This window comes from Ovis canadensis, chromosome X, assembly GCF_042477335.2.
Source record: "Ovis canadensis isolate MfBH-ARS-UI-01 breed Bighorn chromosome X, ARS-UI_OviCan_v2, whole genome shotgun sequence".
Lineage (NCBI taxonomy): Eukaryota > Metazoa > Chordata > Mammalia > Artiodactyla > Bovidae > Ovis > Ovis canadensis.
In genome coordinates, this window is record NC_091727.1 from 64,915,449 (window position 1) to 64,930,860 (window position 15,412).

Genomic DNA, 15,412 nt, shown 5'->3' on the forward strand with positions numbered 1-15,412 from the left:
CACAGATATATTGTACAGCAAAGGGCCATATGGCCATTATTTTAAATGGAGTATAATCTATAAAAATACTGAATCTCTATGTTGTACACATGAAACTAATACTATAAATAATGCTTCAATAAAATACATGTGTACATGCAGGCATACATACATTTATCAAAAATGTTTGTATACATATTTATGTATGTACACACATGCATACATACATGTCTATCAAAGGATCTGTTAGATACCATCACCAACTCAATGGACATGGACATGAATCTGAGCAAACTCTGGGATACTGTGAAGGACAGGGAAGCCTAGTGTGCTGCAGTCCATGAGTCACAAGGAGATGACTTAGCAACTTAACAACTACAGTCAGAAGGATAAAAAATAAATAAACAAAATAGTTATCTACAGGGGAAGGGAGAGAACAGCGTGTAAAAGACAGAGATAGAAGCTAGACTTATCCAAAGATAGTTCCTTTAGTAGATTTGACTTGACTTCAGAACCATGTCAATATTTTACATAATTATAAAACAACATTAAATCAAAATGGGTAAGAGGGAAGCAATCACAAAAATCAAAAGCAAACAGAAGCAAATAAATCTAACTGTATCAAGTTGACAGCATAATCAGAGAAAGGAATTTTTGCCATAATTTTAAAATAACATTTTAATAATACTGAAACAATATTCTGACTGTACATTCCTAGTGGGATATACCTTTAAGAACAAAACTGCAAAAAAATTCCTAACCAGTTTTAGAAATCATTCTTTGTAATAATATTGATACTGGTATATTATGAAACTACTATAAAAATAATTTTCAGGATAAAAGAGGTTATTCATTATATTAATGTTTAGCCCCAAGATTTTTAGAACCAGAGACACAAATATAAAATCAAGAAACTAAGTTTAAAAAAAAAGAAGCTAAGTAAAACACTATAATCCTAAATAGCAATTGGAAATATCAGTATGAACTCATTATGTACTTTCTTTTTAAAAAAATGTACTTCATAGCTCTGTCAACTTAAAAGGTCTAGAAACAATGCCAATGCAATAGCAATGAGCACTTGTAACATCCAGACTCTTATTTCTAAATAACACTCTCCACTAAAAGGAAACAGGGCTCCTCAGAGGAATGGCTGATTCCAGTTCTAGAGCAGGAACTATACAAGACAAACCTGGATAACTTGTCATATCAGAAACCAAATAAAACTATTAAAACTGCTGCATTCATGCCAAAAGACTCAGAACCACTTAAAGAGGCTCCTACTAGCCAAAAGTAGGACACTCTGCTTCAGTAAGAATAATAACTACAAAAGATTGAAAGTCACTAAGTATGTTAAAACCCATGAATTCAGAGTATTTTAAAAAAACAGTCATCATTAAAGGATGTTAAAGAACCAACTCATTATTCTGAAAACTGTTAAATAAAGGGGAAGAGTCACGACTTTCTCAGACAAAGTATACTTCAGAGTGACCAAATCGTTTATGAAAGCTTCTCTCTATTCCAGTTAATAAACAAAGAAGGAATACAGAGTTAGAATATGCAAATCTCCACAGAAATAATGGACCTAGGGATAACAATCATCAAAGGGCACTACACAACAGAAGAGAAACAACAGACATTACTGCCTCCTGATGGAAGTACACCATACCGCTGATGAATTATTCTTGACAAAAATGAACCTGAATCAGATCAAGCTTCTAAATCTAACTACTAGTTTTCTGGAAAAACAGAGGACAAAGTATTGTATTAAACAATACACTTATGATGTAGTTATCAGAATGCAGAATTTAGGAAACTACAGAATATATTAACAAAGTACAAGGTGCAAATTTAATGCTGATTCTAAAAACCAACTGGAAAGAAGCAGGGTGGAGGAGGATAAGTGTGAGAAGTTACAGGGAGGGAAGACTGGATATTTTATGATTTTAGAAAAATCTTTATTAAATTTTATTGGGTATAATAATAGGGTTTTTTGGAGTAAAAAGTCTTGAAATATTTATGGGCAAAATAATTTTTTGGATTTGTTTGAAAATAATCCATGGGATTGCTTAGGAGAGATATAGAATAAACAAGAGTGGTGGTGAGTTGATGATTACTCTAGCTGAGTGATGAGTAAATAGGGGAATCATACTATGTCTTCTACTTTGTGTGTACATTTGAGCTTTTCAATAAAATACTGTTTTAAAATACTGGGAAAATATTTTCCATTAAAAACATACTTGCTTATAGGGAGCAAGACAGAGGGTAGAAAGGGAGGGAGTAGAAAACTATTACTTTTGACTACTTTCATTACTTTTCATAAATTCTGAATTATAAGTTCAACATTTAGCCCACTGAATCACTGTACTAACAACTACAGTATACTGAGACCTCTAATGATAATAGATATAATTATTATGAAAGTAACATTGATAGTATGAAAAGACAAAAACATACGACACTGGAAAATGAGACTCCCAGGTCAGCAGGTGTCCAATGTACTACTAGGGAAGAGCAGAGAAATAGCTCCAGAAAGAATGAAGAGGCTGGGCCAAAGCAGAAACAATGCTCAGTTGTGGATGTGTCAGGTGCTGAAAGTAGAGTCCAATGCTATGAAGAACAATATTGCATAGGAACCTGGAATGTTAGATCCATGAATCAAGGTAAATTGGACATGGTCAAGCAGGAGACAGCAACAGTGAACACTGTCATTTTAGGAATCAGTGAACTAAAATGGATGGGAATGGGAGAATTTAATTCAGATGACTGTTATACCTACTACTGTGGGCAAGAATCCCTTAGAAGGAATGGGTAGCCCTCATAGTCAACAAGAGTCCAAAATGCAGTGCTTAGGGAGCAATCTCAAAAACGACAGAATCATCTCTGTTCGTTTCCAAGGCAAATCATTCAATATCACAAAAATCCAAGTCTATGCCCAAATCACTAAGTGCCAAAGAAGCTGAAGTTGAACGGTTCTATGAAGACTTACAACACCTTCTAGAATACCCAAAAAAGATGTCCTTTTCATCATAGGGAACTGGAAGGCAAAGTAGGAAGTCAAGAGATGACTGGAGTAACAGGCAAGTATGCCCTTGGAGTACAAAGTGAAGCAGAGCAAAGGACAACAGAGTTTTGCCAAGAGAATGCACTGGTTATAGCAAACACCCTCTTCCAACAACACAAAAGACAACTCTACACATGGACATCACCAGATGTCAATACCGAAATCAGACTGATTATATTCTCTTCAGCCAAAGATGGAGAAGCTCTATACAGTCAGCAAAACAAGACCGAGAGCTGACTATGACTCAGATCATGAACTCCTTATTGCAAAATTCAGACTTAAATTGAAGAAAGTAGGGAAAACTACTAGGCCATTCAGATACAACCTAAATCAAATCCCTTATGATTATACAGTGGAAGTGAGAAATAGATTCAAGGGATTAGATCTGACAGACAGAGTGCCTGAAGAACTGTAGACAGAGGTCTGTAACACTGTACAAGAGATGGTGACCAAAACCATCCCCAAGAAAAAGAAATGCAAGAAGGCAAAGTGGTTGTCTGAGGGGGCCTTACAAATAGCTGAGAAGAGAAGCAAACGGCAAAGGAGAAAGGGAAAGATATACCCAACTGAATGCAGAGTTCCAGAGAACAGCAAGGAGAGAAAAGAAAGCCTTCTTGAGTGAACAAGCCAGAGAAAGAGGAAAACTAGAAATCTCTTCAAAAAAATTAGATACCAAGGGAACATTTCATGCAAAGATAAACACAATAAAAGAGAGAAATGGAAAGGACCTAGCAGAAGTAGAAGAGATTAAGAAGACGTGGAAAGAATTAACAGAAGAACTACACAAAAAAGGTCTTATTGACCTGGATAAGCACGATGGTGTGTGTGACCACTGACCTAGAGCCAGACATCTTGGAGTGTGAAATCAAGTTGGCCTTAGGAAGCATTACTATCAACAAAGCTAGTGGATGTGATGGAATTCCAGCTGAGCTATTTCAAACCTAAAAGATGATGCTGCACTCAATATGTCAGAAGATTTGGAAAACTCAGCAGAGGCCACAGGACTGAAAAAGGTCAGTTTTCATTCCAATCCCAAAGAAAGGTAATACCAAAGAATGTTCAAACTACCATACAATTGCCCTCATTTCACATGGTAGCAAGGTAATGCTCAAAATCCTTCAAGCTAGGCTTCAGCAGTACATGAACCAAAAAATTCCAGATGTTCAAGCTGGATTTAGAAAAGGCAGAGGAACCAGAGATCAAATTGCCAACATCTGCTTGATCATACAGAAAAAAAGGGAATTCCAGAAAAACATCTACTTCTGCTTCACTGACTACACTAAAGCTTTTGACTGTGTGGATCACAAGCTGTGGAAAATTCTTAAAGAGATGGGAATACCAGATCACCTTATCTGTCTCGTGAGAAACCTATATGCAGGTCAAGAAGCAACAGTCAGAACTGGACATGGAACAAAGGACTGGTTGAAAATTAGGAAAGGAATACATCAAGGCTGTATATTGTCACCCAGCTTATTTAACTTATATGCAGAGTACAACATGTGAAATGCCAGGCTGGATGAATCACAAACTGGAATCAAGACTGCTAGGAGAAATATCAACAATCTCAGATATGCAGATGACACCACTATAATGGCAGAAAGCAAAGAGGAACTGAAGAGGCCCTTGATGAAGGTGAAAGAGGAGAGTAAAAAGCCTGGCTTAAAGCTCAGCATTCAAAAGCTACGATCATCGCGTCCAGTCCCATCACTTCATGGCAAACAAATTGGGGAAAAGTAGAAACAGTGACTTTTTTTTTTTCCTTCGGTTAAAAAAATCACTGTGGAAGGTGACTGCACCCATGAAATTAAGATGGTTGCTCCTTTGGAGAAAAGCTATGACAAACCTAGACAGCATATTTAAAAGTAGAGACATCTCTCTGCCAACAAATGTCCATCTGTATAGTCAAAGCTATGGTTTTTCCAGTAGTCAGGTACAGATGTGAGAGTTGGACCATAAAGAAGGCTGAGCACTGAAGAACTGGTGCTTTTCAAGTGTGGTGCTGGAGAAGACTCTTAAGAATCCCTTGGACAGCAAGGAAATCAAACCAGTCAATCCTAAAGGAAATCAACCCTGAATATTCATTGGAAGGACTGATACTGAAGCTGAAGCTCCAATATTTTGGCCCCCTGATGCAAAGAACCAACTCACTGGAAAAGACCCCGATGTTGGGAAAGACAGAGGGCAGGAGGAGAACGGGGTAAGAGAGGATGAAATGCTTGGATGGTATTGCTGACAATGAACACAAGTTTGAGCAAACTCCAGGAGATAATAAGGCACAGGGAAGCTCGGTCTGCTGCAGTCCATGGTGTCACAAGTCAAACACAACTTAAAGACTGAATAACAACAACATTGACAGAACTAAAGGATATAACACCTCTTCCATGTTTACACTAAATTCAACCATCTTCACAGGGTAATGACTATCTCACTGCATATGCCCTTTCCTGATTTAATTAGGACTTACCAAAATTTGTCTCTGAATAGCTTCTTCTGAAGCATCTGGGTGTTCACACATGCGAATCAACTTACAAGCAACATGCCGCACTGCAAAACAGTAATTCAGTAATTAGATACCCATAAACACAAAACATTCTCCTTTTATATGCACCTATAAAGAGAAAAGAGGAGTGAAGTAAAATCATATTTGTTATTAAAAATAGGACTTTTAAAGCCCTTTTTAAAAGATCAATTACCGAAAGTAGATGACCTGAAAATTACCAAATGAATAATTTGCTTAAGTCAAACAGATATTTTCAAATTTTAATTTCTGCAGGTCTTAAATTCCAAAGACTCATATGATGCTCTTGTATGCACCATGCCAGCAGGAAAATTCTAAGTAGAATTGAAATCTAAAGTTATTCAACATCTGACAAAATTTCTGAATATTAGAATATTTTAAGATTATTCTCCTAAAATGTGAAACTTCCTAAATATTTTCTTCAGATAAGATAAAGTTCTTGAAGCATAACTTAGAAACTACAGATATCTTCATTGTACAGTTAATTTACCCTGAAAATAGGAAAGCTTGAATAACTATAACCTTTTTATTTGTGTGGTTTTTTTCATCATAAAACATACCCAGATTTTTAAAGATAACTCCACATATAACTGAACTAATTGCCTTGATATTTTTAAAACTCTGCAGCCATTCTATCTATGCTAGTATCATTTTAATTATATTCCAATAAAAAAGGGATTTGCCCAGCTTACATTACAGGGTAATTGAAGTAATCAAATTTTTATTAACCATCACAAAATGTAAAATTTATTCATTTCCTCAACAAATTTAATTTGTTTCTGGAAAAAAACTTACAGTAAAATAATTTCTAAATATATATTTACATTGTCTTGCATTTCCAGTTTTGAAAATGTTTCTTTTTTTCAAAGTTTACTAATTTTTCAGTATTCTCAATGACCCTGATCTCTCAATTATTTCCCCTCTCCAAAGATATTTTCAGTGCTTCTCTCTATTCCTTCCCCTCTACCTTCAAATATATCCATTTCCCTTCTTTGAAAAAATTCAACCAACCCCACTGTGCTTCAAGCTTCCATCCCATTTCACCTCTTCCTCTCATTGCCAAACTTTTTTTTTAAATTAATTTATTTGGCTGCATCAGGTCTTAACTGCAGCACTCCAGGTCTTCTGGTATGTGGTCTCTCTTGTTGTGGTGCAGGCTTGTGGGATCTTAGTTCCCCGATCAGGGATCAAACCTGTGTCCCTGCATTGCCAGGTGGTTCTTAACAAGGACCACCAAGAAAGTCTCAAAATTTCATGAACTGAATGACCTACTATCTCAATTTTATTACTACTCCCTCTTTTCCCTAACGTCCTACAATCTGTTAGGCTTCATTATCATTTTACTAAAGCTGCACTCACAAAGATCAGCTTCCCTGACTTCACAGCAACATTTCCCAATGATCATAACCTTTTTGAAAAATACCACTTCCTTCACCTCAGTCTATCCTAGTTCAGCATGAAGCAGTGTCCCTCTGTGGGAAATGTCTAAGAACTTTGCTCCAGGCCTACCTTCTTAATCCAGGTGTGTATAATTATCACCATTAAGCCTTCTGACCAAAGGCAGCTGAGGCTAAGACAGAATGCTATTTCAGTATAAAGATGCTTTCTTTGATGTTGTTGTTTTATCCTCATCTTCTCATCAGCCTGTTCTTGGCCCTTTATACTATAAATATCCTGGTTAGGTGCTTGTTGATGGACTTTACACAAAACAAAGATTTTTTTCTCACATCTCTAACTTTACATCTGCTGGCACTTGTGAATTCTTTATTTGTCCTGTTTACTTAGCTTTAATCCATTCCTTTCTAAATCTTCAAGAATAATGTGCCTGGTATTTTCATTCTGGAGTCTTACCTCGTCCCTTTGACCTACTGCCTGCCATAACATGGTTTGACAACCCTATAAAGGAGTATGTACTCAGTAAGTGGGTAGCGCTTATTTAACTTATATGCAGAGTCCATCATGCGAAATGCTGGGCAGGATGAAGCACAAGCTGGAATCAAGATTGCTGAGAGAAATATCAATAACCTCAGATACGCAGATGACACCACCCTTACGGCAGAAAGCAAAGAGGAACTAAAGAGCCTCTTGATGAAAGTGAAAGAGGAGAGTGAAAAAGCTGGCTTAAAACTCAACATTCAAAAAACTAAGATCATGGCATCCGGGCCCATCACTCCATGGCAAATAGATGGGGAAACAATGGAAACAGGGACAGACTTTATTTTCTTGGGCTCCAAAACCACTGCAGATGGTGATTGCAGCCATGAAAGTAAAAGACACTTGTTCCTTGGAAGAAAATCTATGACAAATCTAGACAGCATATTAAAAGGCAGAGACATTATTTTGCCGACAAATGTCCTTCTAGTCAAAGCTATGGTTTTTCCAGTAGCCATGTATAGATGTGAGAGTTGGACTATAAAGAAAGCTGAGCACCAAAGAATAAATGCTTTTGAACTGTGGTGTTGGAGAAGACTCTTGAGAGTCCCTTGGACTGCAAGGAGATCAAACGAGTCCTGAATATTCACTGGAAGGACTGATGTTAAGCTGGAGCTTCAGGACTTTAGCCACCTGATGTGAAGAATTGACTCATTGGAAAAGACCGTGATGCTGGGAAAGATTGAAGGCAGGAGAAGGGGATGACAGAGGATGAGATAGTTGGATGGCATCACTGACTCAATGGACATGAGTATGAGCGAGTTCTAAGAGTTGGAGATGGACAGAAAAGCCTGGTGTGCTACAGTCCATGGAGTTGCAAAGAGTCAGAAACAAGAGTGACTGAACTAAGTGGATAGTGAGTCTCCTCTAGAATATTTTGACTATTCCTTTTATGTCTCTTATCCTTGCTCTTTTACTTCTTTTACTTAACTGGAAGAATTAAGGTTAAAATCTCACTATTCTCTCAACACCATTGGTTCTTAAAATTTGCTTTGCATGAAAATTCCTAAGAAATTTTTACAAATTATAGACATGCCCAGAATTCCTCCTAAACCCCAAAATCAAAACCTCCAATGATGGGGCCTCAGCATCTGTATTTGAAAAAGGCTCCACAAGGGAATCTCATTTATACGAATATTTAAGAACCACTGTTCTTTCTTTTCTCCAACAATTCAACAACTTGTGTGGCTTCAACAATCATCTCCATGTGAATAACTATCAAATCTATAGGCAGCCCAACCTTTCACACTAGCTCCAGTCTCACATCTCTAACTTTACTGTCACCTCAAATACAACAGGTCAAAAACTAAAGTTTACAAGTCATTCCTCTACTTCTCACTTTCCCATTTCTGTCCATTGTTCCATAATCCTTCCCAATAATAAAAAATTACAGTGCATAAATCTTTAATGACTTTTTTGATCACATAACATAATCCAGGCACATTGAATTTGTTTTTGAGACAAAATATCTTCCAACCAATCAACGTATTTTGGAAATAATTTTTTTTTAAACCAGATGCTTCCTGCACTACATCCTGTATTCCACTGTATCTTAAAAATACTGTACACATAACAAGCACCCAAATATCTCAGAACTGCAGAGTCAGTACATTAGGAAAGGTCTTAGGGCTGCAGCTCTCACTTCATCTACCAAATCCTCACTATTGGGCAAGAAGTGAAAAACAGCCAAAGCAGTGTCCCTTGATATGCAGAATGGGAGGAGTTTAGAATTAACCCATTTAAACATCACACAATTCATCTGTGCAGTAGGTTTCTCCCACAGATATATTTCCAACTCTTCCCTCCTCACAACTCCAGGAGCTAAGCCTTCTAGGAGTAATGGTATCAACATTTATCTGAGAGTTAAAGAGACAGAACTGTTCTCTAAACATCTTAATAAAAGAATGAGCTAATAAGTAAGTATATTATTGGCTATACTAACCACTAAGTACCCAATACGTACACTGAGGTTGTATACAATTTGGTTTATATTCATACAGATAAATATTTAGTATTAAATTCTATTTGTTGCATACAGACAAAATTCATTTGTCTACAAGGCAAAGCACTACAGAGATTCACCTTTTGACAGGTTGCCTCAACATACTCTTTATAACGAGGCAATATACTTTCCAAAAATGCATTAACTGTCACTATCCTTGTTGGAAATCAGTAACTGTCAGCACACTAGATCCTGCCCATTTAGCTAAAGTGCTCATACTCTGCAAGACAGTGGATCACATTTAATACACCCAAGCAGATGAATATGATTTGGGTTTTTTTTTAGTTGTTGTTATTCTTGTTTGCTCTCACAAAAACTTCTATAATTTTCCTCAGTAACTCAGTCCAATGTTTATCAATGCACCTCATGAAGAAACTATTCTTTACAGATTTTTTATTCAATCTAAATTCCTCACACAGCAACATTTTTCATTATTTTCTTAACGGAGAAGAGAACCTACTATTTGATGGTTCTTCAGAATCTGGACGATTCTGATCATCTCTTCTCCAGAGAAATAAACCATGTCCTTTGACATTTCTTCAAGTTCTCATTTTCCCCACCTCATTTTTAATCACCTTTTTTGTTCACCACCAGACTATTTCTTCAGTGAAGCTTTTACATTTCTATGAAAAAGAGCTAACCTCTGAAAAACCATAAAACCACGGCAGGGTTTGCTTGAGAAACTACGGTCTAAGGATTGTTTTATTTTCTTTCAATAAATATGCACTTAAGAACTGATCAAAATATTTAAATTACAGGAACACAATCTGATGTACAATAAGAATATTCCTCATAGTATGAGTTACAAAACGTATACATACCTTTAGCTTTCTGTTCTTCATTTATCACCAAATCCATTTTATTGGTAATTGCCCAGTTCCACAGGTTTACCGCCATTTCTTCAATCTGTGCAACAGAAACATTTTCTTAGTTAAAATACTGTCTGCCTCCAGTGATATTTTCTTTCTTGCATATTTCATATTTATGTGACTATTGCAGGTTATTTACATGTCTGTCAGGAGCCGTGTTAGGCATTACTGACAAAATGGAGGCACGGCCCCAACCCCCTCTCCTCATCCCACAGGCATGGTCCTGGGATGAAGGAGTTAGGTCTTGTGATTCTGACTTGTTCTTTCCTTTCTTCAGTTGAGTTGGCTGGAAAGAATGTTAAGGTGCTTACTGTTCTTGAGAGAAGCATGAGAAAGCACAAAGCCTTCTGCAGTTGTGCCCAGAAAATAATCTATAAAGTAACCACTGACATTTGTTCAAGGAAGGATCTTTACAAAGAATGTTCCAGGATGAGCACATAGGCCACAGCTTGAGGCCATGGGAAGGATTGTTATCTGAGACCTGTTTGTGAGGGAAATATTTATGGCAAAAGAAGTTTGCTGAGTTTAGGGTTTAGGAGTAATTAAGAATAGTTAGAAGCTAAAAGTTTAAGGAATGTTGTAGTGTTAGCATATTTTACTATAGCTTATAGAGATTAGGAATTTTAGAGATATTAATAGCTAGAAGCCTTTTTAGGAGATAGTGATCTTAAGATGCTAGGGGCAAACAGGATTTAGAAAGATAAGAAATAAACTGAGGAATGAAGCCTGAGTTACAATGTAATCACAAGTTAAGTATAGGACACATAAGAGGAAGTAGATAATAGATAGTAAAGCCGATTGAATCGCTGAAGCAGGAACTCTGTTTGTAGGGCAACAATGATTTCTGGAGACAATAAATCTGGGTGGGAGGGGAACTAAAAATGTCAAACCTCTAACCTAACGCTTTTGTCAAAGTATAAAAGAAACCCTGAAGCTTGAAATAAACATGTAGCCCCGCACCTTGAGTCAGAGGCTACATCATTGTCCACCAACACCGCTCACCCCTTCAGGCTGATTCCCTGGCTGCTGAAGCTAGACTCCAGCACATGTCCTCTATAACCTAGTCTCATTTTACCTTTTCTCCCAAAAACTTAGCATCAGAGTAATTATATCACTGTCCTATCAACACAACTTGTTCAGTCCTATCTGTGTACCTTTATTCATACAAACCAGTCAGTCCTAAAGGAAATCAACCCTGAATATTCACTGGAAGGACTGTTGCTGACACTGAAGCTCCAATAATTTGACCACCTGATGTGAAGAGCCAGCTCACTGGAAAAGACCCTGATGCTGGGAAAGATTGAGGGCAGGAGAAGGGGGCAACAAAGGAGGAGATGGTTGGATGGCATCACCGACTCATTGGACATGAGTCTGAGCAACCTTCAGGAGATAGTGAAGGACAGGGGAGCCTGGCACGCTGTAGTCCATGGGGCCGCAAAGAGTAGGACACAACTTAGTGACTAAACAACAAGAAATACATACTGTTGGCTTCACCAGATATACCTCCTCCCCTTATCTTTATGTAATTCAAATTCAAATTCAACCTCATCAAGAACATACATGAAATTTTCAACAACCACTCCATTCTTCATTATCTTTCTCTTCTCTGAATTCCTGTATTCACTAAGTTTCACATAATTGAACAATTAAATTCTGCTGCTGCTGCTGCTAAGTCACTTCAGTCTTCTCCGACTCTGTGCGACCCCATAGACGGCAGCCCACCAGGCTCCCCAGTCCCTGGGACTCTCCAGGCAAGAACACTGGAGTGGGTTGCCATTTCCTTCTCCAATGAATGAAAGTGAAAAGCGAAAGTGAAGTCGCTCAGTCGTGTCCGACCCTCAGCGACCTTTGTATCATTTATCCTTTGTTTTTGTTGTTACTCTTATTTCCCAACTAGGCTTCTTGATATCAAAGATCATATCTTACTCAATTTATGTAGCACTCACATTACCTACCAAAGTGCTAAGTAAAGAATACATATTCAAATAATAAGATTCATTTTATTATGTCCTGTTCTAGGAACAAGGGGAGCAAAGATTTTGGTAGCTTCTTTTGGGGTTTATCTTTCTATCAGGTGGAACCTAGTCAACCAGATGAAAAAATGAATCAATCTCATAGCATCACAAGAATAAAATTTGCAATAAGTTGGCTTCTGGCCAGAGATCTCTAGAGGCAATAGTTCATCCTGGGTGGTACTACTGCCTGAGACCAATATACCACAGCTCTGGCCTAAATCTCCCAGTGTGCTATGGTGACTATAATAAAAGTTATACCTACTATTCTTATCATAAACATATTGATAGCAAATGACTAAGAGGAATAATAACTGGAAAAAAATTTAAACTCAGTTTGTGTACAATAATGGTACACAATTGTATTTTAGTTTATTAGTTTATTTTCTCCAGTGCCACTTTTCCCCACTATGGTTTCAAATTTCCATGATGAGCTCCGCTTTAAACAGATTATTTATTTGGCATGGCCATCATTTCACTATCTATCATGCTCACCTCCATCTCTCTCACATAGTATCCCCATCCCACAACTGACCTAATGATGACTTTCACATGAAGTATTATTTGATATGTTTCATCAAAAGCACATGGAGTTAATATTTGACTCAAAATTTCCCAGAAGAACAAATGGTATTTAGGGGGAAATATAAACATCCAGAATAAAGCAACTTAAAGAAGTTGCCTATTTTGGTATTTCGGAAAGCAATTTAACAATATGTAAAAAGAGCCAAAAAATGTTCTTATCTTTTGACACAGTAATTGTTTTACTGAAATAATCTAAAATATGGAAGGGATAATCTCTGCACTTACTAGTGTTCCTCATATCATTATTTACAATAGTGAAAAATTAAGAACAATATAAACACACAGTAATAAAGAAATATATAGACAAATTACAATATATCTACTAGATGGAATATTATTCAGTCATTTAAGACAGTGATCATGGACTTCCCTGGCGGCCCAGTGGTTAAGACTCCACTTGCCAACACAGGGGACATAGGTTCAATTCTTGGTCCAGGAAGATTCTACATTTCTCATGACAACTAAGCCTGCATGCCACAACTACTAAAGTCCACATGCCCTAGAGTCACAAAACAATAAATACTGTTATGATTCCACTTATATGAGGTACCAAGAGTAGTCAGACTTATGGAGATAGAAAGCAGAATGGTGGTTGACAGAGTCTGGGGAAAAGGAAAATGGAGTTGTTGTTTAACAGGTGTAGAATTTCAGTTTTTCAAGATGAAAAGAGTTCAGGAATTGGTTGCACAATGATATGAATGTACTTGATACTACTAAATTTTACATTTTAAAATAGTTAAGATGGTAAATTTTATGTTATGTATACTTTACCACAATTAAAAATAAAACAAGCACAATGAGATACTACTTTACATTCACTAGAATGGCTATAATAAAAAAGACAGATAACAATAAATTTTGCTTATGATGTGAAAAAATTGGGTCACTCATACACTGCTGGTGGGAATGTAAAATGGTAGTCACTTTGGAAAACAATCCAGCAGTTCCTCAAAAATAAAAGAGTTACTACTATATGACCAGCAAATTCACTCTTAGGTACATACCTGGAAAGAAATGACAGAAACCAACAAAATTTCTGTAAAGCAATTATCCTTCAATTAAAAAATAAATAAATTTTTTAAAAATATGTAAAGCCTGTACATGAATGTTCATAGCAGCATTATTTTTAAGATGTTCATTCTCCTCAGATTTATATATAGATTTAATATAATCTTTATTAAAATATCAACAGGGCTATTTTTCACTTGGATTAATACTTTTTAAATTAGAGAATATTACTTAACAATATTGTGATGGTTTTTGCCATACATCAACATGAACTGGCCATAGGTATATATGTGCCCCTCCCTCTTGAACCCTCTCACCTCCCTCCCCATCCCACCCCTCTAAGTTATCACAGAGCACCAGCTTTGGGTTCTCTGTGTAATACATCCAACTCCCACTGGCTATCTATTTTACATATACTAGCATATATGTTTCAAGGCTATTCTCTCAAATCATCCCACCCTGTCCTTCCCTGTGTCCAGAAGTCTATTCCATAGACACAGACAGCAAAGTGTGTCTCCTTTGCTGCCCTGAAATTAGGATCATCAATACTATCTTTCTAGATTCCATACATATGCATTAATATACGATATTTGTCTTTCTCTGACTTACTTCACTCTGGGAAGATTGAAAGCAAAAGAGGGTGGCAGAGGATGAGATGGTTGGATAGCATCACCAATTCAATGGACATGAACTTGGGCAAACTCTGGGAGATAGTGAAGAACAGGGAGTGGTGGTGTGCTACAGTCCATGGAGTTGCAAGGAGTTAGAAATGACCTAGTGACTGACAACAATATTCCTTTGTGTATATGTACCACAACTTCCTTATCCATTCATCTGTCAGTGGACATCTAGGTTGCTTCCATGTCCCAGATATTGTTAATAGTGCCATAGCAACATTATTTATAGCAGCCAAAAGGTATAAAGAGCCCAAATGTTCATTAACAGATGAATGGATATACAAAATGTGACACACCCAAAGAATGAAATATTATTCATCCATAAAAGGTAATGAGTTACAGATACATGCTATAACATGGAAGAACTTTGAAAACATTATGCTAAGGGAAGATCCCCTGGAGAAAGTAGAGGCTACCCACTCCAGTATTCTGGCCTGGGGGTCGCAAAGAGTTGGACACAACTGAGTGACTTGCACTTTCACTTTCAATTGAAAGAAGTCAGTCCCAAAAGACCACATATTGTATAATTCCATTTATATAATATGTCCAGAATAGGCAAATCCACAGGGACAGAAAGTAGATTAGAAGCTGTCTAGAGCTGGAGAAGAGAGAAGGAAATAGTGTGTTTCTTTCTGGGGTGATGAAAATGTTCTGAAGTTCACTTTGGTGATAAGTATACAACTCTGTGAAATACTAAAAATCATTGACTTATACACTTGGGTAACTTATATGGCATATGAATCATATATAAAGCTACATATGTGGGGGT

General features: G+C 36.9%; 1 protein-coding gene across 1 annotated transcript in view; it reads right to left on the reverse strand.

Annotated features, from left to right (window-relative positions):
- The window catches only part of TEX11 (testis expressed 11), a 243,070-nt gene that overhangs the window by 204,251 nt on the left and 23,407 nt on the right, over positions 1-15,412 (reverse strand). Inside the window, exons 4-5 of the mRNA XM_070291774.1 lie at positions 10,314-10,398; positions 5,505-5,584 (exon numbers count right to left, since the gene is read on the reverse strand). Coding sequence (XP_070147875.1) covers positions 5,505-5,584; positions 10,314-10,398 — 165 coding nt within the window. The remainder of the gene's footprint in view (positions 1-5,504; positions 5,585-10,313; positions 10,399-15,412) is intronic.